The sequence below is a fragment of the Trematomus bernacchii genome, unplaced genomic scaffold (assembly GCF_902827165.1).
Source record: "Trematomus bernacchii unplaced genomic scaffold, fTreBer1.1, whole genome shotgun sequence".
NCBI classification, from domain to species: Eukaryota; Metazoa; Chordata; class Actinopteri; order Perciformes; family Nototheniidae; genus Trematomus; species Trematomus bernacchii.
Window position 1 is genome coordinate 3,012,483 of NW_022987910.1, and position 23,357 is coordinate 3,035,839.

At 41.2% G+C, this 23,357-nt stretch overlaps 1 protein-coding gene across 3 annotated transcripts; it reads left to right on the plus strand.

Moving 5' to 3' along the window:
* The first annotated feature begins 609 nt into the window (after window positions 1-609).
* On the plus strand, window positions 610-22,731 carry cluha (clustered mitochondria (cluA/CLU1) homolog a). 3 transcript variants are annotated; one of them, XM_034115034.1, is made up of 27 exons: window positions 610-940; window positions 6,136-6,329; window positions 7,005-7,176; window positions 7,439-7,582; window positions 10,000-10,127; window positions 11,020-11,174; window positions 11,963-12,088; window positions 12,588-12,735; window positions 12,827-12,919; window positions 13,062-13,496; window positions 13,678-13,937; window positions 14,018-14,406; window positions 15,070-15,171; window positions 15,994-16,094; window positions 16,195-16,347; window positions 16,435-16,497; window positions 16,857-17,101; window positions 17,197-17,281; window positions 17,372-17,525; window positions 17,965-18,104; window positions 18,193-18,273; window positions 18,368-18,493; window positions 18,945-19,066; window positions 19,154-19,247; window positions 19,342-19,476; window positions 19,579-19,652; window positions 20,670-22,731. In XM_034115034.1, the coding sequence occupies exons 1-27, from the start codon at window positions 802-804 to the stop codon at window positions 20,794-20,796; spliced, it is 4,185 nt and encodes a 1,394-aa protein (XP_033970925.1). In that variant the 5' UTR covers window positions 610-801; the 3' UTR covers window positions 20,797-22,731. The 3 variants fall into 3 exon arrangements, with proteins under 3 accessions (XP_033970925.1, XP_033970926.1, XP_033970927.1); XM_034115035.1 differs by having other exon boundaries at window positions 14,018-14,319; XM_034115036.1 differs by lacking the exon at window positions 610-940 and adding an exon at window positions 1,917-2,005.
* The last annotated feature ends 626 nt before the right edge of the window (window positions 22,732-23,357 follow it).

The window sequence follows — 23,357 nt, forward strand, 5'->3', positions numbered from 1 at the left end:
TCATACCAGGGTGGAAGTGCTTCAACATTTCCTGTTTGTAAAAACAGGAAATGAATACTTAAAAAAATATTTTAAGTATTCATTTTACTAAGTATTGAAGTTACCATAAGGGTAAAAATAGAAATGATGTATCTTTGAAGGGTCGATTGATCTCACTTTATGATGGTGGAGGGATTAAACAGAGAAAAACTTCCTGTGGGAATAACTCAATTCTATTTTATCTTACTTAATATGGACAATGCTTCACAGTATACATATAAATCCCCAAGCAGGTTAATCAAGCTATAGCTGTATATAATAATTTGGTCAGTGAGCTGAAGTATGGAGGTTCATTGACAGTTGGATGTCACCAACTGCTAGCTAGCAGTTGGTGACATCCAACTGTCAATGATCACTCAAGTAAATTAAATAGTATTGTTACACTTTGTCTTTCTACTCAGCCATTGTTGACTTTTTATGTTCAAGTGCTAAAGATAAAATCTACATTTCCCATAAAAATCAAATATGAGTTTGTAAAAACGATGTGTCTCTTGTGGCTTTCCGTAGCGGGTGGGTGGGGAAGTGCAACGCAAAGGCAAATAGGTCAAGGGGAGGAGAGGAGGAAACCACGTGTGATCATCAGCACCATGTACAGCACTGTCCTTCCTCAATAGACTTGTTTTTGTAAGCTTGTACCCTTCGCATGTAGCCACCTAGCCTGCTGATAGCCGGAGAGAAGCATATTTTTGTATTTTCTTCCTCAGACTCACGTATTGAAGCTAAGCTGCTGGGGGGTTTCTGTTGCCACACTGACTGCCCACCATGGTGAGCAAGACAGATGACATCCCGGCGTCAGTGCCTAACTGTAATCCGGTTGATCTTGCGGATGAAGCCGGGGATGGAGCCCAGGAGGACGGCAAAGAAACCAGCAAGACACATCTGAAGGATCCCTGCGGCTGTGGTAAGCCTCTTTGACTCAAGTTACAGCACCTAGCATGCATTATAAATACACTGATAACTCGCATCATATAACACACAGTATTAGGGCAACTTCATTTAGCCAGCATCCATGTGCATTATCGGATTTGTGTGGTTTGTTAAATGTCGTGTTTAATGTCTCTGCATAGCATCCACTAAAGCTAATGACATTTCATTCCATGCTTTCTTGTTATGTGACTTAAAAGTCCTCAGTCCCAATTCAAGGTGGTGGTCTGTGGGATGCACCCCCCTCCTCCCTTCATCTACTAGTTAGCCTCTCCAAGTTTAGAGGGTCCACCTTGCACCTAGCAGCATATGCTAAGCTGTCTGGTGGTCATCTGTGCTAATTGGCAAGCTAGCAACATCGGGATCCGACACTTTAATCATGCAAGGGTCATAGTTAAGCATGCAGTCCAAGTTCAGACTGACACCACAAGGAAACCAGGTTAACCGGTATGTTAGCATTAGCCTTCTCATTGAGTATGCGGCTAATGTTAGCTGGCTCACTAGCAAGCAGTCGCTCTCGTGAGTCGGCGCATCGCTTCATGCCCATTAGAGCACATGAAAACGAGTTATTTTCTTGTAACAAACAAACAGTCTGCATATCATATGATTTGTTCACGTATCACAGTGCTGCAACTCCTGTTGTGCTAGCTCGTATCAACACATGTTCCGTTGCAGCTTGAATGAACTGAAGGTCACCTTCAGTGGAGCGGCACACTCTGCACATTATCACAGGGGGGTTCATGTACACTGTCGCACTTTATTTTTGTGTCCTACAAGTTAAGTTTTATATGCGTTACCTCTCTGCGTTTTTTGATTGTTAAAAGGCGAACTTTAAGAGATGTAAGTTGGAAGAAGTGTCCAGCGGTCGGTCGTGACACTAAAGCGGGCCCCTCTCTCCTCCCCGCCGGGGAAGATCAGATCGAGTGTCCCTTCTTGACCGGGAAGCGGAAGCTGGTTGTCGTAGAAAAAAAAAAAAGTCATGATGGTGCATACACAGTGAAGGAAGGTTACGCTAATAATACTTGAACAGCCGTGTAAGCTGGTGAGTATACTGGAAGATAAAAGTAGTGGTAGCGGAGTAGCAGCACTCGGATAAAGAAGAAGATTAGACTGTCAGCATGTGAAGTTAATGTTATACAACTTGTGGAGCACTTAAAGGCAGTGCTGCTGCAGCGTCTGCGTGTGTCACATGTGGGACCTTGAGTCGTCTCTGCCCGTGTCAGTTAATTGGAAAACACAGGCATGACTGCCCCACTGCTTTACCTGTGAATGATGAGTTTGTGCTGCTTTGAAGATAAACTGCTGAGCTGAATGCTTTTTAATTAATCTCGTTTTTTGGCTGGGTGATTATTGATGTAAGCTATGTGCTGTCCAGTCTTTCAGTCCTTCCACATGGAGCATTGTATGCTAATGCTTCATTGGAGAGCCTAAACAAATAGTGTATTGATTAAATAATTAACAATTTGGTGTAGTTTGGAAAGCAAAATGCCATGCAACTTCTATTTTGAGATCTAGCTTTTCAATTGTGCAGAATTTCTTTGTCTTATGTGATAATAACTTTATTTATTTAGTCTTAAAGTGTTGCTTGTACACAACAAGAAACCTGGGGTGTCATCTTGCACTTCACATTGACATGTATGGCCCAAGTAATTTAATAAAGAAACCTGAGGAGTTGATAATGAAAATGATAGCTGCTTCTTGTGGCCTCCTATTAAACTCATGTTTGAGAGACAGTGGCTGGATTGATGGCCTGAACATGGTTGATACACTGGACTGTCAGTGCACATTTGAAACAGTTACAACACATACCAGCAGCACATGGCACATAAATATCTTCCTCACCAGTCCACACTCGTAGCTACTGTATTCATCCTTACCTTTTAAGCTTTTTACCCCTTAATATAAAGGAACATTGCCATGCAACCCCATGTCACATCCTGCATAGGGATGCCAGAAACTGACCATGATCAAAATCGAAAATCGGACAGCCCCCCACTCGAATCAACGAGTAGTTCCAATTTTGTTGACCCATTATTCCTTAAAGCAATTCATGCAAAAATAGCAGAAATTCCTCTAAGCTCTAAAATATGAGTATTACTGCATTTCTTTTTTTCATATTTTGCATTGAATATCTGTGTTTTTGAATGACACAGCACAACATTTAAAGACTCACAATGGACCTTTGAGAAAAATGGGACGACCATGTTTTGACATTTCCTCGACCAAGGAATCTAGATAATAATAATAATAATAATAATAATAAACGTATTCATTCATAATTTAAATAATTGTTTGTAGCAGCCCTTATAGCAACAGTACCTAACATTTTTATCTTATTTGAATGACGGAATATCTTCAAGCAACCCCATGTCACAAGGTGCATGCAGGGATGTGTTGAGTATCACTCATTGCTTGAAACTGAAGAATTTAGTGACTCATTTAGAGTAAATCTCAAACAGACCTTTTTATTCAGTCTTTGCCGCTTTGAATTCCTTTGCAGAAACATGACTCAGGGTCTGTCCGTCCACCAGGAGGTTGGCAGCTTGTGATGCCGCTAACATGATTACAGACAGACCTTGTGAGTTGTGTTGCTGCTGTTTTCAGGGTTGTCTGGCTGGTTAATGTTGCCATGGCAGCAGCCAGGGTCCCCATGTCAAAGGTAGCAGAGTGGATAAATAGCTCGCTAGATTTATCATTTTGTTTTTCTCCATAGAAGAGCGTACCAAAGAAAAGCTCTAAGTGTTACATGCTCTGAAAGGAGATCATGTGAGTAATTGCTATGAGGTGGCAGTTTGATTACTGGGAAAGAACAAATGGGTCAGTTGCATTGTAAACCTTGCTGTAGTGTTTTATTTTTTTTCATGTTATCTGTCTTTGTGTCCTTGTTTCATTGATTCTTTACATTTCCCTTCACCTTGTAACCTGGAGTCTAATCACAATTGTGTGATTGTATGATGGATGACAAACATCTTATTATCATGTCACTCAACGTACCTGCCAGTGTTATTTTTAGGCATATGTAGATGCACTGTCGATGTATATTTAATAATAAAACTTTAATAAAAATGATTACAAAAAAACATGTTGGTTTGAAGGTCAGTGAGGCCTGCCTCTGTATTATCCACAAATATGTAAGTTTGTTTTGTGATTATTTGTGACTACAGAGGGCTTACAGAGAATATTGTATTATCTATGACTGTAAACATGTGAAAAGCTGAATAAAAAGAGAATTTCAAAAAAACAAACACGTTATTAGATATCCAGTTGTATCCCCTATCAAAACTGGTACCCAGAAATGTCAGATTAAACTGCTGTCTCACTGTAACCATATCTAATTTCAACAGGAAATGCATCGAGGAACAATCTTGCATTTCTACTTCCTTCCATTTGAAACAAAGGAGACATGAGATTAGTCCTGTTTACTGTAAAACATCCCAGGCCATTCTCTCCCTTCCTTCCTACTGAACGTTTCTTTCATTAATGTGGAGCAAAGGGGTTTTAGTTTTGCAACAAATGGACTGCTGAATTGCTTCATCAATCACAGTCGGAAATCTGGCACTTTGTACTCTTCCCTTTCTGATGTAGTGAATGTTAGTAACTTGCAGAGAAGCACTAAAAACCCCACTGTACACGACCTGCTCAGCACCGAATGCCTTGCATGGTGCTTGCAGGTTTAACGAGAAGAATTACTGAGGTAATCCGCTAACATTGTTTCAACCTCTCAGATGTAAACAGTTCAGATCTGATAAGAACTTAAACGTTGGTGTGCTGTCAGTGAAAACAACGACAGCTGCACTGAAACTCTTAGCAGCAAGCCCAAATTCTCGCGTTGTTTGTGACACGATGAACTTGCGTATCGGCTCTGAAGCCGTTGTGTTTGTTATTCAGAGCGTGGCCGGTCTCCCCTCTCCTGTGCTGCCTCCCCCGCTCCTCCACCATTTCAGTGCCTTTTATTCCCACCCAGGGTCGTGGTCCAGTTATGAGGCTCCACCCCTCCCTCTGGCCCTTCTCTCCAGCGACCCTGACGCTGTTTACCCTTGAAGCTGAGCAAGGACACTCTGGCTGCCAGCAGCTGTGTCCCAGTGAGACATCCACATGCTCGCCTTTTAACACAGAGTTTCTCACCCTCAACTGTACTTACTCTGAAAAAGTTGAATTTATAGTGAGGTCATCAAATAGCTTAGTTTTACAAATCATGTTGGGTTTTTAAAGATAATGAGTAACTGTCATTTAGAAAGTTTAATGCCGCAGCAGTGTAATGACAGCAGCTAATGGTTTGTTGCTGACTAAATGTGCAAGTCATGCAATGACCAGTAATTCCCTCTTTTGAATGCTGAAACCTTTAGTATTCAATCCCTCAAGGCTCCCTTGTTAAACTCCCCTCAGTGTCGCAACAGTGTTGGTTTCAGCAGGTTGGTGTTTCCTTTTGAGGTCTGCTCAAAAATAAGGCCTGGTTACTAATTGACAAAGGTTTTTGATACAATCATTAGTGATTTTGGTGTTTCTATTGAGAACTCTTTAGAGTAGTTACTCTTGAACAGATGATGATTGATCTAAGTAGAGTCATAGAGTTTAGATCATATCTTGCTTATTCTGCAGTTTGTGTTAAATCCATTTGTAGGAACACTAGCAAGCCGTGCCTGAGCTCTGTCGTTCACCCATTCATAAATATTTTATAAGGTTTACGGTCGGGTTATCCAGACTCTGGACTCTGCCTGACAGCAACGCCAGGTTGCTTGCTCGGTGGTGTTACTTGTTAATCAGATTACAAGCTAATGACATCTGAAGATTTGTAGAAAACTGAGTTGTTTTTTCAAAACCCTTCTTATTGTGATTGACGGGTGTTGTTACTGTTGATGCACAAAAAAATCGACCATAAATATTAAGCTAAATTAATTTAAATGACTTGACAGTGCAGCATCTACACCCTTTGATACTACGCTGTATGAAAAGACAGTGTGCTGACTAGAGAGCCGAACATGTCGTCGCCGGTGTGAATACTTTTTCAAAGTTAAAGAGGAAGGCAACATGATTGAATAATGCTTTTTGATATTCTATGCTAGAAAAAGATTAATTAACATGTGCTTTAAACTGCACCGTTGGTCAGAGTTGTCGAATTTAACTCCAACAACTAAAGTTTAAATACAATCCTTTGTGTCTTAACCATTGCAGGGCACACTGCAGATACAGCCATAATGAATGGTGATGGGGCTCATGATCATGCAGAGGAGGCAGAATCAAAGCAGGATGCAAACAGCGAGGCGGACGGAGGAGATGATTCCAACGAACAGGAAGTGATAGTGATCCAGGACACGGGCTTCACTGTTAAGATCCAGGCGCCTGGAACAGAGCCATTTGACCTGCAGGTAAGGATTACCTCCTCTCAAGCAGCCAGTCAACTCGCCAGCTGTTCAGTGATATTGTCGCTCTAAACTCTTTTTTTTTTTTTTTTAATCAAATGTTAGATCATATTCTCTATAGAATATTTTGTGACCTAATTGAGATATTTCAGCATTTTACCTGCCGACTGTTACGAAAGAGAAGGAAATTATTAGCGCCATGTTTCTTCTTCCACATTATATTAGAAAACCCATGATTCTAATCCAGACATTTTTGGAGGTTGGAATTTCCAAGTTAAAATGTCCAACACCCGACCTCCAGACATCAATTAACCTGTAGAACAGCTTTTACTACTTAAATAAAGAAAAACATATATTGTCTTTCCTGTTAGTTTGCCATTTTAAAAGTATGCTTCTATTGTGTGACATCCAAAGTTATTTTTTAGGAAGTTGAGTTTATGAGAAAGAATTAAATAAACGTTGACTTTGGCTTGGGTGCAGCATAAGGTTTGAGCTCAGGACTGTTTTCATTCTGAACACCGGGTTGCATTGCAGTGTGATCAATAAAAATGTGCAAGCATTGTTTCCCCTCAAACTAGAAACCAAAGAAAATTCCTCTGATCCAAAGCAGGTTGCATATCTCAAGCTGCATGTATTCCTGAAGCTATACTGATCTTCCTCTCCCTCCCCTACCGCCATCAGGTGTCTCCTCAGGAAATGGTACAGGAGATCCATCAGGTGTTGATGGACCGGGAGGACACCTGCCATCGCACCTGCTTCTCCCTTCAGCTCGACGGAAACGTGCTGGACAACTTCGCTGAGCTCAAGTCCATCGAGGGCCTGCAGGAAGGCTCGCTGCTCAAAGTGGTGGAAGGTCAGAGACCTTTATTTATACTTGGGTTTGTGATGTTATTGTGGTGCCACGAAGCAAAATAAAAGATTGCTTCATAGCTTGAAAAGGTTGAGCTTTAATCACAGTTATTGTCCAAGTAAGTTATATGAATATGCAGCTGCTGGCAAAAGGCTAAACAAATTGAATTATAATTAAAGTGTCCATTAGCTTGATCTGTTTCTTGTCAAACCCCTCGCTGTGTCACTGCCTGACTCTTAGTTTCTTGTGTCTCTATGTCCTCCAGAACCCTACACAGTGCGCGAGGCCCGCATCCATGTGCGCCACATCAGAGACCTGCTGAAGAGTCTGGACCCGTCAGACTCCTACAACGGAGTGGACTGCAACTCCCTCTCCTTCCTCAGTGTCTTCACCGATGGAGACCTCGGAGGTATGACACTGTGTGGGACATTAAGGGGGGATGAACGGCCATGTTTATCATCCTGGAGCGGGATTTCTTAACCAGTTCAGCCCCATGCCCCCGGTACCAGGGGCAAAACGCAACATCTTGCAAGAAACAGCGTCTGAGGGCTTCTTAACATTTAACAAACTATGAATGTATCATATCCACTTAACGGGAAGAAACTCAGCTATCAGACAATATTAACCATTTTTACCGAAACACAACTCTAACGCCGAGCCTCTGAATTAGCCCCGAGCGAAAAAATGCTAACGCACTTAGCACAGAACTCACGGTATAAATACTTTATTACTTATCGGATCTGCACAAACAAGATATCAGATTAAAGCTGAGATTCCACAGATTCTAGCGGTACAAGTATCATCACTGTGCGACCAAAACTCGCGGCAGCTCAGGCAAACCCAGACAACATGCAGCGTAGCTTTACTGAGCAAAAACGACAAATATGTCTTACCTTTGCTGTTATCTGATCAAAAGTTGTGTTCAATGGCATTAAAACGATAGAAATGCTGCTGAAGGTTAATCCAATGTGTCTGTCACTTTGAAATGATTACATACGAATCTGTTCAATATTTAATATTAAATATTAATATTCCATGTGTCATATATTTGAAGTGAGCTATTGCTTTTATAAAACGGTTACCAAGTGTGGCAATAGGAAAGACAAATACACACTCTAATTTAAATAGTTTTTATTAGTAAATAATGATGTTCAAAATAAAATAGTCCCTCCGTTGCCTTCTGCACAAAACATAGTGCGAGGTGGTTGCTATGCAACAACACTAACAGCTAGCGAACATATTAGACAGAGAGCGTTGATCGATTATTTGGCTATTTATTTACATTAATGTGTATGTTGCCGTTTATTGTGCACCCACTGAAAAACTGTCCAGCATCAGTAGCATGGCTTACGTGGTTACTTGTATAGGCTGAGGTTGTTCTAGGCTGTTGCTTGGCGTGGCGAGAATATTGCTCCATTTTCTCCGGTCCCCGAGATTCGGCTTCCAGTAGCTCGAGAGAGCTTTCGCACCTGTGGCCACTAACGGTCAACATTTCTCTGCTTTGTTTCAAGACCCGCATCACAAAGCTTTTGAATGGTGGTACTTTTTTACCCCGGAGGTCGAAGTTAAGTAAGGGATAATGTGCAGTGTGGCGGTCATTATGGGTAAAAGAATACCCGACAGGCAGATCAAAAATAGTCCGTTGTTATTGTTTGAACTATGTAGCAACGGTAGGAACTGCTTCGATAGCGTTTTTGCGTACTGGCATGCATTCACCAATGGGTAATGTTTAGATGGATTTTAGGAACTTCCCCTCGATTCTATTGGCTCTAACGGTTCAAAAGAGGTGTCAATCATCAAAATCAACCGATGGGTTCCAGAGATATGAAAAATGCACCCAAATGACCCCAGAAGTGTTTTTTGTTTTGCTAAATCTCTCTATAAAGGTAAAATGTCACTTGTTTTGCATCAATCTTGATACAGGGTACTTATAATATGTTATAGTTTGGATTCCTAAAGCTTTTAGTCTACTATCCCGTCATTCAAGGGTGGTTTTCACTATAAGTAATGTTTTTATTTTGGACGGACACTATAATTTACATTTTTTTTACTATGTTCAATCTGAATTTACTTTAAAATAAAAAAAATGCTATATTGATTCTGACTTTTCTACACCTAACTCACAGGTTTCTCATTGCTTTGAGAAAAAATATTATTAATTTAGCCCTTTTTAGAAGTGAAGTTATAGTAATTTGTTCTGAGACCTGAAAAACAGGCTTGGGGCTTAACAGGTTAAGGGAAAGTTCGGATTGTTTATAGTGTGGTTCTATGAGGTAATAATCATACAGTGCATGGCAGTCAGCTTGCCCCTGGTCTGGAGAAACATACTAAAGTACCAGCACAGAATTAAGGCTGTTTTTGACAGTCAGTAGCAAAACGTGTTCTAGACACCTGAAAGAAAGGCCCATCCTAAAAAAATATAAAAAATGTTCACACTATTTTCATTGTGTTACAACAGATCGCTAAGCCCTCATCTATGCTCACTGTAATGGTTTAAAGGCTCTCTTTAATGCTTTACAGAGAGCCTATCATCACTTCTGTCCCCTATAAGAAAGGGCTGTCTAATAGCGGTGAACATTTTCTGTAATGGCTTACACTGAAACCAATATTGATTATTTTGGGTGGGCCTTTGTTTTATGTGGCGAAAATAAGCCACTCTCTTTCGACCGTCATTTCCTGTAGGTAATACACTGACTATAGATGAGGACCTCATGCAACCCCACTTAAAACAATCCTAATAATCTCTTTTAATGTACAGTGTCATGACTGTTGCAACATGTAGGCGGACTGAAGATGTTAACATGGCATGTTTTTATTTGTCTACAGATAGTGGTAAGCGAAAGAAAAAGGGCAACGAGCTGGAGCAGATTGACTGCACCCCCCCAGAGCACATCCTGCCCGGCAGCAAAGATCGCCCCCTGCTGCCCCTCCAGCCCCAGAACAAAGACTTGAAGGTGAGAAGCAGTGAGCTCTGCCCTACATTTGGTCCTACTATAACAAGTTTTGACTTATTTGGAGCCGATTCAGGAGCACTTACAATGGATTGGCTTAACTAATGTACTCGCATGCATCATAAAACACTTCCTGTGCCAGATGCCTTCATATAGGCAAGAAATCACACACCTACATTCTGACAACCTCATGTCAATTTGTTCATCTTCACACAGACTTCTGTCCTGCCACACACTCATTGACTACAGTGTAGTAAATGCCTTTCATCCTTAAACTTAAAACATCAGTAAGGATTAAATAACTGCAAGATTACATTTAATTAAGACTACATTTAATAAACTTTCTCACCAATGTGCATTAGGGTGGTCCTTAGTGCCATGTATCTTGCCTTCAACTCCTAATCAACTAACCCCTTGCCCTTATTCCACCTAGCTTAGCACTTTCTACTTTTGTTGTTATTTTGTTTTACTTGCTTGTAAGCGCTTTGAGCACCAGGAAAAGCGCTTTATAAATGTAATGTATTATTATTATTATTATTATGTACATTTTCAAATTCATTTATTTTAAGCTCCAACCACCGGAATTTGTTATGATGGTCAAGAAAACTCTCCTGGTGAATTTTATTCAAATTCCAACAGCATTTACCCCTCCCTCATCAACCTTGAAGTTTAGCCTCAGTAGGGTGGTCCTTAAAATTAAAAGCACATATGTGTGTGTGGCTATGATGTTACAGATGTTACACTGTATGCAATATGTTAAACCTTCATGTTGCACGTGTGTAGGTTTGACTGCGACCAAAATACAATTTATAGGAAAATGTTTACGTAGTGTTGAGTAAGTGTTTTAAGTAGAGTTAGAGACTCATTTTCAATGTATTTTCCTTTGCTTCCACAGCCGATGCAGTGCCTGAAGGTCCTGACCATGAGCGGCTGGAACCCTCCCCCTGGAAACAGGAAGATGCACGGTGACCTGATGTACCTGTACATGGTGACGGTGGAGGAGCGTCACATCAGCATCACTGCCTCGACACGCGGCTTCTACCTCAACCAGTCAGTCAACATGCATATCTTATGTTTTTCCTGCACTGGAGTCTCAAGCTTTTAAGCTGTATAATCTCTGTACACATAGCTAATACACGAAGCGTTTGGCATTAACAGTTTCAGGATGCACATTTTGGATGCCAGCAAGAATTTAAAACCTGCATTATGGTTTTTGGGCATAGCCATTTCAAGTTCCTCTCATGCAGGGCTGAGCAATATTTTATTCTGTTGATTATATGATTCTCATTCAATGGAATCGCATTGTGATGAGAAAATTAACAAAGACATCGTGTTACACAATGACTTTGTCTAAATCTAATGTGAAATATTTTAGATTTCAAGATCTCAATATGGTAGTATATATAGTAATCTTCATTAAATATTTCTCTAGCTTCACTTCAACATTTTATATTTCATATTGTTTATTCAGCAGTGAAGTTCCCTATTTAAATTAGCAAATACTCCTTACATGTGTTAATTCCTTTTATAACATATCCATAAAACATGCTATATTGTGATATTTATCATTCTCATAGTAAAAATAACCTATATAGAAGGACTAGGTGTGTTTTGCCATAATACCCAGCCTCCCTCCAAGATTGTGTAGTCTCTAGTTTGGCATATATTTGTCAAAAACTGTCAGAGCTAAATTCATACAGGAAAACTACTTCTAGTTCATGCTTGTTTGATTGTTAAATGGTTCTCTTCTGTTAGTAGACTTACTTGTTGCAAACAAAACATAATAACCAACCATGACAATTAGAATAATAATGGTAATGTGTCTGTGTGTCTTCCAGATCTACTACATATACCTTTAACCCTAAGCCAGCCAATCACAGCTTCCTGAGCCATTCTCTGGTGGAGCTGCTGAGCCAGATCAGCCCTGCCTTCAAGAAGAACTTCACTGCCCTGCAAAAGAAAAGGTAAAAACATTTACTGCCAGTAGATAACTTCACTTTATGCTAAATGACTTCATTGTGCTTGAACAATTTAGAGAACCATGTCCTTTATCACCCCCTATTGATGAAAACATGTCTATGTCTAATAGACGACAAATTGCTGCAGAGGCCTGCTTTTATGTCTGACATACACACTGTTGCTGCATGTCTAACCCTCTCTCTCTCCTTTCATTTTCCTGTCTCTTTAAGTCTTGTTGTTTTTCTTTTTAAAGTGCTTCTATTCTAATCTTCATTTCACTTTTTTTAACAATGCAATAACAAAACAGTTTACAGTCAAGTCCTGGCATGAAGTTCACAGTCCTAAAGAACAATAAGAAAACTAAAATATAGCATTTATTACAAGAAAGATGGTTTTGTCATTCATTTGGCTACAATTGTGATGATGCAGGAACTGTCTACAACAAGAGCAAAAGACCCCACACAGGATGCCTTTTTAAATGATTATGCTGCGTTTTTGCTGCAGGGTCCAGAGGCATCCGTTTGAGAGGATAGCAACGCCCTTCCAGGTGTACAGCTGGACAGCTCCGCAGGTAGACCACGCCATGGACTGTGTTCGAGCTGAAGACGCCTACACCTCCCGCCTGGGTTACGAGGAGCACATACCTGGACAGGTGGGATCATCTGAACTAAGCACCACATCAGGCAGAAAACAAATGTCTAGTCATTCCAGTATAAAAACATGTTTGTGCTGATTGTCTTCAGACCAGAGATTGGAACGAGGAGCTGCAGACCACCAGAGAGCTGCCCAGGAAGAACCTGCCTGAACGCCTGCTGAGGGAGAGGGCCATTTTCAAGGTACACAATTAACACAAGATCAACCAGATGATACTGGAGCAGAAAACTGCTGTGTCACTCTGTTAATGCTCAAAGTAATGTGGAAATGTATAACAGATTCTTCTAACTTACCAATTTCTCCTTTTTCTTTTTTCACCTGCAGGTCCACAGTGACTTTGCAGCAGCTGCCACACGAGGAGCCATGGCAGTCATTGATGGCAACGTCATGGCCATCAACCCAGGGGAGGAAACACGCATGCAGATGTTCATCTGGAACAACATCTTCTTCAGCCTGGGCTTCGATGTACGGGACCACTACCTTGAGCTGGGTGGAGATGCTGCCGCCCACGCTGCACCCACCAATGACTTGAATGGAGTCCGGGCGTACGGGGCGGTGGATGTGGAGGGTCTGTACACTCTGGGGACGGTGGTGGTGGACTACAGAGGCTACCGTGTCACCGCTCAGTCCATCATCCCGGGTATCCTGGAGCGAGAGCAGGAGCAGAGCGTCATCTACGGCTCCATCGACTTCGGAAAGACGGTCGTGTCTCACAGCAAATACCTGGAGCTGCTGGAGAAAACCAGCCGGCCACTCAAGGTCAGTTAAATTAAGAGCTTGCATATTTTGTGCAAGTAGATAGGCATACTAGTTTGATGACACATACAACGATGTAGAATATCGTCAGCTTTATTCTTTAAAGACTGTTTTTCTGATTTATATTTTGATCCTCTGTCTCTCCAACAAGTTCATATTAGCTTTTACTGGGTGTACTTGTTAGGTCCAGAGGCACAACGTGCTGAATGAGAAGGACGAGGCAGTGGAGCTGTGCTCTTCGGTCGAATGTAAGGGCATTACCGGAAATGATGGCCGACATTACATCCTGGACCTTCTCCGTACCTTCCCTCCTGACCTCAACTTCCTGCCTGTGGATGGAGAGGAGCTGTCTCCAGAGAGTCAGCGCCAAGGCTTCCCTCGCCCACACCGCCACCGCCTGGCTTGTCTACGCCAAGAGCTCATTGAGGCCTTCGTTGAGCACAGGTAAGAGTCTGCGCTGTCGGGCGTCCTAGCATCATCAGGAGAGTTTATACACGCGTTTACTATCTTTTCATCCTTCGCAGATATCTTCTCTTCATGAAGATGGCCGCATTACAGCTCATGCAACAGAAAGCAAACAAGGACGCTAAAGCTAATGTACCCGCCATCAAAGAAACTGTTGAAACACCCACAGAAAACAAAGCAGAGATGACCCAGACCCCAGCATCAGAGTCTACCAGTGCAACAGAGGCCTCCACAGACAGCCCAAGCCCGACAGAGAACAACACCTCTGCTGCTTCACAGGCAGCGACTGCAGGGGAAGACAAATCCTCAAAGCCCACCACAAACAGGCCTCAGAACGGGGAATGCAAGAGCCCACTGGAGGGTAAGGAGCTTGAGGAAATTATTCCTGGATTGGCTCAGGCCAAAGAGCTGGCGCAGACCTTAGTTGCTGAAGATGGATCTTGTATTGGTACGTCCGAAAATCCCCCAAAATGTAAGGCCAGGACAACGCAGGGAGAGCTACTCTGGTGGATGATTGCATAGAAAAAGTGATATTCAAGCATTTGTGTTGATGCAGATGATTTTAGAATATGTGTGTCTATATAGTTAGAGCAGTAGAGCATTGAAATGTCAAGCACTGGGTTATAGTGGCTTATTTCCACCAGGCTAGCTGTCCCTGTCAGTCCTCAGCCTGCAGGGGGAGAGTGTTGACCCCAATCAGCCCCTCTCTAATTGTCCCGCCCTGTGATGCCTTTGAGGTGGGATTTGACCCAATACAATTAATAACCGTTGTTCATTAATCAAAATTATATTGGAATGCAAACATAATCTAATGTGTGTGATGCTAATCGATTGATACTAAATCACAGTAATCTGCCTGACCTAATTTGTCGATTATATGTTGAGTGCTTGTTTATTGATAACTTTGCAAGGGTAGTGGGTACGATGTCTACAGTAGGCTTATTAAATCACTATTCAATGCTGAAAATCACCTGAATTACAACATTGCCACTGTCTGTTCGGGGCTACAGAAGCTCAGTTTTTTTTTATTTACAATGACTAAACTGTGTGTGTCGTCGTCACTTTTAAAATGTTTGCGTCTTTCGATATATGTGATCCTAATAAAAAATAGATCCCAAAAGCCGAGAGGTCGTCCTGAATGCCTGCAAGGCAGTCGGCTCAATCAGCAACACATCTTTTGACATTCGCTTCAACCCCGACATCTTCTCCCCAGGTGAGCACAAGGATTAATAACCATATGTTAATCAACCAGTGCAAGACAAATTAAACAAGTATTTTGAGCTGAGAACTGGTCATCTAATTTGATTTAGAGATGATGAGGCTTTAAAGGTCACCTATTATGCAAAATCCACTTTTTCACGTCTTTTATACATCAACATGTGTCCCCCTCTGTGTAAAGAGATTCTGAAAGTTTCAGGAAAAAACATTGGCTCACTTGTTGTCCTGATCCATTTATATTAAAACCTGTCTGAAAATGAGCTGATCAGATTTTGGCCACTTTATGATGTCATAACGATTATTTGGCTTGTGTAACCATTAGCCAATAACCAACCAAGGTAACCCCCCCCCCCCCACCTTATCACCTGAATCTCCTCCTAGAGCACCATTGTGTTCTTTTTTTTTTTTAACTAAATATCTCACAGAGGGGCGTGGGGAGTGGCTCCTTATTTTCATCTAAAGTAACAGACAGAGAATCAGTACTTTTGAAACAGAGGGGTTTATGTCATGCTTCAATAGGTGTTTGGTATTTCGAGCCAAACACTTCAGAGACATGTTTTGTATATATCTGAGACCTATAATATATTGATGAAAAACAGTATATTAGGGGACCTTTTAATACATTATGAAACGACGTGTATAACCTTAGAAAGATAACTATTTAATGTCCCTGAACTGTCAGATATGTCAGTGTCTAAATTCCTTGTTGCTCGTTTTACATTTTTGTCCATTTTTGAAATGATGAGAGAGAAAGAGTAAATGACTCTTCACTGGACAATAGCAGCCCTTAATGTGTGTGCATGTGTTGTTGAACCAGGAGTACGTTTCCCAGAAGACGCTGCAGATGATATCCAGAAGCAGAAGCAGCTTCTCAAAGACGCTGCAGCCTTCCTGGTTTCCTGTCAGATCCCATCACTGGTCAGTGACACACACTTCCCACAGATACAACTCATAAAGGGCTTTCATTTCTCTTTTTGTTTATCTGAGTTTAAATCCATTTGTGTGTTTTTATGACCAGGTTAAAGACTGTTTGGACCACAGCGCTCTGCCCATGGATGGAGCCACACTGACCGAGGCCTTGCACCAGAGAGGCATCAACGTCCGCTATCTGGGCAACGTCCTGGAGTTTGTGGACAAGACCCCGGCCAAAGCCCAGCTGGAGCACTTCTATGTGAGTCTATATCTAACCAGCACGGTCCCTTACTTTTATTTTGGTGTTTTTTCCTTCTAATATTTGTATTTTTTTTAAATACTTTAGAGAATAGGAATCACTGAGATGATCACCAGATGTGCAAAACACTTCTTCAAGACATACCTCCAGGTTGGTAACATTTCACGTTATTATTCATCTGTAAAAGAATAATGTGTTTTAGATTTAACATATTTTCTTTTCTTCTTATTTTTTTCCCCCTACAAATCATTACATTGTGTATTTATTAGCATCCTATACTTGTGTAGTGTTTATTCAAACATTTCTTGACCTCAGTTTGATACATTTTTACCTAAGATCCACAAAATATTTGTATTTGTTCCTTGTTTACTTAATTTGTTGTGATTCTTAACAAGTTGTACAATGCTATATAATTGAGATATTAGCTTGACACATTGTGCACCAAAAAAAGAAAGGACAAAACAAAGTGATAAATAAGAGAGAAATGAAAATGTTCTTCCTCCTCTCAGGGTGTGGAGTTGTCTGCCCTCTCTGCCGCTGTAAGCCATTTCCTAAACTGCTTCCTGAGCTCCTTCCCTGACGCTGTCGCCCACCTGCCTCCCGACGAGCTGGTGTCACGCCGCAAAAACCGCAAACGTCGCAACAGGGTCCCAGGCGGAGGAGACAACACGGCGTGGGCCAGCCTGACGCCCAGCGAGATGTGGAAGAACATCGCCTCCGAGGCCAGCAGCTACTATCACTTCACCATTGAGTGGTGAGGGCCCCATCTGATGTGAAAACTCTCTTTTAAGAAGTGTTCCTATTTGTATGTGTTTATTTCTAACAAATTAATTGTTTTATGTTGTGCAGTGAAAGTGTGGACCTGGTCGTGGAGAAATACGGCCTCCAGAAAAGCACTCTGCTCAGAGAGATTTCCATAAAAACTGGGATCCAGGTAACGGTCATTTGTTTTTGTAATGTCAGCCTAGACGGCACTACCAAATGGCCTTCATTAAATGTCTTCCTCTTCTCATTTTCCTTCTAGATTCTCCTAAAGGAGTATAACTTTGACAGCCGCCACAAGCCTGCCCTCACAGAGGAGGACATCCTGAATATTTTCCCTGTTGTGAAGCATGTGAACCCCAAAGCCTCAGATGCCTTCCACTTCTTCCAGAGCGGCCAGGCCAAAGTGCAGCAAGGTAACCCGCGAGAAAAAGCCTTGTATCAAAGCGTCTTATTTCAAGAAATGTAATATCAAAGAGGCTTATATCAAGACACGTCTTCTCTTGAAAGATTGAATCATGCATAAACATTTATTTCCCAATTTTGCACATTTATTTTTGCACAGCTCTTTTATTTTTTTATTCTGACATGGGGATTTATTTCATTGCCATAGTCTTATTGTATTTCCTTTTCTGTATACTTTTTTATTTTTTAAGTATTTTTAGTATAATAATTTTACAATATCTATTTTCTATATTTTGTCAAACTTTACAACGAAAAATGATCTTACTGTGTTTATTTTTGTAACAATATACAGAGTAAACCTACTTGGTATAGATTCTGACCAAATTTAAAATCTATACTTTCTGTCTTTACGACTAAATGTATCTTACTCCCCTTTCTTTGCACGTCCAGGTTTTCTGAAGGAGGGATGTGAGCTGATCAACGAGGCTCTGAATCTTTTCAACAATGTGTACGGAGCCATGCATGTGGAGATCTGTGCCTGCCTGCGCCTGCTGGCACGCCTTAACTATATCATGGGAGACCACGCTGAGGTAGGCAGAAATATAATAACTCTAACTTTGTGTTTTTTTTAATTTTATGTCACCAAATGACCTCTTTTTTTTTAATATTCACCCACAGGCTCTCAGTAACCAGCAGAAGGCTGTTCTGATGAGTGAGAGAGTCCTGGGCATCGAGCACCCCAACACCGTTCAAGAATATGTAAGTTATTACACCAGATGTAGGAGTCTTTGGTTCATGCTAAAGATGATTCCTTCTCCGTTAACCTATATGTGTGTTTCCTGTTTGTTCCCAGATGCACTTGGCTCTGTACTGCTTTGCCAACGGCCAGCTGTCGACGGCCCTAAAGCTGCTGTACCGCGCCCGTTACCTCATGTTGGTGGTCTCCGGGGAAGACCACCCCGAGATGGCACTGCTAGACGTGAGTGCAGTCTTTACTGTTTATATGAAGGGGGGGAAATACTGCTTCTGTAGTAATTCATTGATACAGAATAAGTTAATAATTCCATCCTCACACTCAAAAGACTAGAGCTGGTTCTCAGTGAACAAATGCTAATTGTTAAAGAGACCAGATCTAACCAGAAGTGTTATTTAAAAAATGTTATGTATACATTTAGTATTGAGCCTAAAGCAGTAGCCGTTAGGTGTCCACTGGTCTAGACATCGTGGTAAAGCTTCAAACAACCATCAGAAAAGGCATACTTAAAAAAACTGATTTCAGGATTTATGAATCCTTACTGGATAGCTCAAATTATAATTCTTCAATGGCAATGAAGTGTGTAATAAAAAAAAGAAGTAAAACCAGCCCTTAAAAAAAGATAAAAGGAACAATTAAAATGACTGCTTTCCTTGGTCTTTGTGCTCTTCCACAGAGTAACATTGGTCTGGTGCTGCACGGTGTAATGGAGTATGATTTATCACTGAGATTCCTGGAGAACGCCTTGACTATCAACACAAAGTACCATGGAGCCCGGTCCCTCAAAGTGGCCCTCAGGTGAGGAAAGATTAATCGTCTGTATGCATAAAGTAGTTATACTGACATTATTATTTATCTGGCCCTTGTTTTATCTTCTTTTTCCAGCCATCATTTGGTTGCGAGAGTTTACGAGAGCAAAGCTGAGTTCCGCTCTGCGCTGCAGCACGAGAAGGAGGGTTACACCATCTACAAGAACCAGGTGCGCCCTGCGTAACTACAGACCGTCTGGCGCACATTTCTTTTGTCAGTCTTGATGAATTAATTTCGTCTTGTTGTTTTTCCTCTCCTCCCAGATGGGCGAGGCACATGAGAAGACCAAGGAGAGCTCTGAGTACCTGAAGTATCTCACCCAGCAGGCAGTATCTCTGCAGAGAACCATGAACGAGATCTACAAGAACGGCTCCAACGCCAGCATCACGCCGCTCAAGGTAAATCATTTGACCGACTCGGGACGTCTTTCTGTGCTTCTATCTGTTTCATCGCCACCATTTAGCAGTGATGACATGTTTTTATTTCCTCCTTTTTTGCAGTTCACTGCTCCCAGCATGGCCAGTGTCTTGGAACAGCTCAACATTATCAACGGCATCATCTTCATACCGCTCAGGTACACAATGCCCTAAACACCTGCAGCGCCTTTTTTATTCCTAAAATAAATCTGACATTAAACACTAAGTTATGAATTTCCAGGAGTATGATATTGGATTATTATGTGACTAAGTTATCCCTGACAGTTCAGCCAGTAATGATTAATGTTTGTCAAATTAAGTCAGAGGTTATTTCTGTAAATTACTAACTTAGACACTATATCTAGTTTAAAGTGATCTAAACAAGGAAAAACATTTAAAGTGGACCTATCATGCTATATTTGAATAATATAGTGTAGGACCATACCTATATAAGGCATATTTATACTTTTTTTTTTTTTTCAAAATACCAAACAGATCATGCATTTTAGCCATGCCTCATTTTGCTCAATTTGACCATTTCTAGCTCTGTTTTTGCAAGGGCAGATTCTGTGAGAACAGCACCATCTACTGGCCTGGCATATGTACTACAGCGTCTCCAGCGCTTTCGAACGGCAATGGCCGTGGCTGTCTCCTCCTGATTGGTGGAGTTGGCCCAATAGCCGTAGTGCCACTGTCCTGACGTCAGGACAGTGTTCAAATCTGGATCAGTTTTTATGAGATCCGTTGCAGCCCCTTTTTTAGAGATTTGCGTATGGAGGAAAATAGAGAGGGTTGTGTTTTCTGACACTTGGTGAGTTCCCTGGAACACCGGGGACACATATTCATGTATAAAAGACGTACAAAAGTGCATTTTGCATGATAGGTCCCCTTTAAATATCTAGATTGAAGATGCTGAAAATAGAATTTCTGCAGAATTGTATAAAAAAAATTACTGAAAATGCAATTACATTTTCTGCCTATCTGCTAAGCGATTAGTCATTGTAGATGTGAACTCGACAGTAGCTTTTTAATATAATCGAGGCCTTGGTGGAAATAACATATCGGAGTATGGTTATAAATAAAAGACCAAAACATTCAAATGGTTAATCTATACCAGAAATGCCTCTACAGGCAGTCGGATATTGACTTTTTTCTTTTTTGGTATTGCATTTCAGCCAAAAGGATCTGGAGAACCTGAAGGCGGAGGTGCAGAGGCGGCAGCAGCTGCAGGAGCTGGGGAGGCTTGAAGAGGCCACTGAGGACAGGCCACTGGAACTGGATGACAAAATTCCCATTGATTAGTGTACAACGCCCTCAACACAGCTACTTTCTGCTATGGGGGGGCGGGGAGAGGCCGTGACCCAACAGCCATGTCACTGAGCCTGTGGACCCAGAAACCGAGCGGTCTAAATCAGCATTGAAATAAACGGGGAGGGAAGGGTCAGGTGAGACCAGAGAACAAACTGTATGAACTGTAGGAAAGAGGAATACAGAGCAGGGATTTTCCTACGAGGTAGGAAGGGAAGGAGGAGAAAGTACAAACCTAAAGTCAATGTAACATGCAATCTGAAAAATCCCCAGCCCAAGAACCTGGTGATGTGAAGTCATGTTTAGGTGTTGGCTGCTTTAGAAATATGACCTCATATAAAAGAGTGGTTGCAGGCAGGGGTGGGTGACCAAGGATGACCATGACATTGTAAACCTGAGCCTTATCCACCGCACCGTATTCCCCCAGTAATGCTTCTTCTCAGCTCAAAATTCCCACAGCACTGTTAGCACAGGACCATATCTTTTGCCCCGCCATTCCCAAAAGAGCCTCATAGACCCCCGGTTATGTAGCCACCCCCCACAACGGTGCTCTAAATGATAAAGCATCTACCCTGTCCTAAAACTCAGGGGTACTTTTGTGCACTAAGACCAGAATACAGTCACTAAATTTGAGATTTTTCAAGTAGGGCTTCAGAATGTAAATTCCCTTCTTCATGGCTTCTTTGAACCACTTTACAGCAGACACCCGTCACGCCTGCACATCACCGATGTTTACCACATTTAATCTTTCTGTCATTTATACTTTCAACATCCCAGGTGGGTGCCTGCTGTGTGCTCTGGTTCATGTTCCTTCAAGCTAGCAAAACAATACAGTGGGACAGTAGTGAGCTTTAACGGGTTTGATTTCATTTGCTGGAATTCTTTTTTTTTTTTTTCTCTTATTTTAGTATATAATGGGTTTTGTAAAAGTGCACAGGAGCAATGCAATGGTATTTTAGGCCTGTTATGATGAATAATTAATTAATTTAAGCCATGTCTGTTTTATAGAAAATGTATAGAAGTGGAGAAAAAGATGTATAAATCTCTATCGGATTTAGACAGGTACTTGATTGTTTATGGAAAACACAGATTTGAAAACGTCCAACTTTAAGCAGTACATTTATCTATCTATATACTAGCTGTGTTCAATCTTCTATTTTTACACATTGAAAGAATATGTGCATGTATGTTTGTATGCGTGACAGTGTGTGTGTGTCTTTGTGTAGTCCAACATAACATCTACCGGCCAGGGCTGCTGCTGCTTTTGCTGCTGCATAGTTTGAATAGAGGCTAAGCGAACATTGGCTTTCCAAATGTTTTATTTTTCTACTCATAGTAAACCTGTTGGATGGCTGATGCCTCTTTTCTTAAAACATTCATGGCCACCAATGTTGTAAATCTGTTTATGTATGAATTGGTACTGAAATTATTACTCATCATCACTAGACAGGTGTTCAGCATTGGTAGTAATGGCTGATTTATTGTTGCTGGGTGTTTTTGTTCTTTTTGTTTTCCATTATTGGGTCATCTTCTCATGTGTATCTGAGATAAAAACCAGCCAGGAGTGTCTGTTCATTGAGCAGCATTTAGAGCACTTTCTCTTGCAGTTTGGATATGTGATCATGTCCACGGCACAACCAAAAGTGGGCAAAGAAGGGCTGCCTCAATGTGCTGTACCAAAAAAAGACTGATAAAGGTTTGTTTGCGCTTGTATACATGCAATGTTTCCCTCCCATGGCAATTTGTTACTTAATTGTTGCTGTGTCTAAATGTATGTGATTAAAGCAATAGAGAGTTGGTGCTGGAGCTGATTGTTTTCCGAAAATGCTGTTTGAACTTGGCACAAGACATGCAAGATGGACTCCTTTCTGTACAGGCTGAATTACCTGAAACTAAGAGTGGTATTAAAAACAAAAGGTGATCTCTATAGTCTGGGTGAATCAGTTATTACTACTAATCCTGTTTGTGCTCCACAAATATGATGACAGTACATCAATAGCACAGCGTGGTGTGTGTGTTGTGCCTATTTTCAGAATCAGAATACCTTCATTCGTCCCACAGAAGGGACATTTAGCATTTCATGCTTCTGAATGAAACCAGGGTGATACTAGGTAATAACTTAACAATTTATAAAAATATACCAACTGATTTTGTTTGTTGGGGTTCCTGGTAATTGTTTTTATTTACTATTTCCCTTGCTGACATGTCTTGCTAAACAGTAATACCAACATAGTCCAAAAGGTGGCACACTTACATTTGTCTCATTTTAAAGGACATTCATTGACCTGAATGACAGGAGATGTTACAGTGCACTTACACATAAATACACACAGGCTTCAGTTGACTTTGACAAAAACTAGAATGAGGTAATTGATTTTCCCACCAGAATATTAGTCATATGGCCCAAAATTAAAACAACGCTACCTGTTGAACATTTTCTGAGCCTATTGATATGTTTCTATACAGCAGGATATCCATTGTGTTGGTACTTTAAGATATACAATAAACGTACTTTAAATCTGCAGAGATACACTGTTGCTCTTTCAACACAGGGA

What these genes read in the sequence shown, in the direction of transcription:
- cluha (XM_034115034.1), top strand. Translation starts at nt 802, where the DNA reads ATGGTGAGCAAGACAGATGACATCCCGGCGTCAGTGCCTAACTGTAAT. An exon ending in CACCGATGGAGACCTCGGAG is followed by an intron (nt 7,583 to 9,999) that starts GTATGACACTGT and finishes ATTTGTCTACAG; the next exon opens with ATAGTGGTAAGCGAAAGAAA. An exon ending in CCCAGAACAAAGACTTGAAG is followed by an intron (nt 10,128 to 11,019) that starts GTGAGAAGCAGT and finishes TTGCTTCCACAG; the next exon opens with CCGATGCAGTGCCTGAAGGT.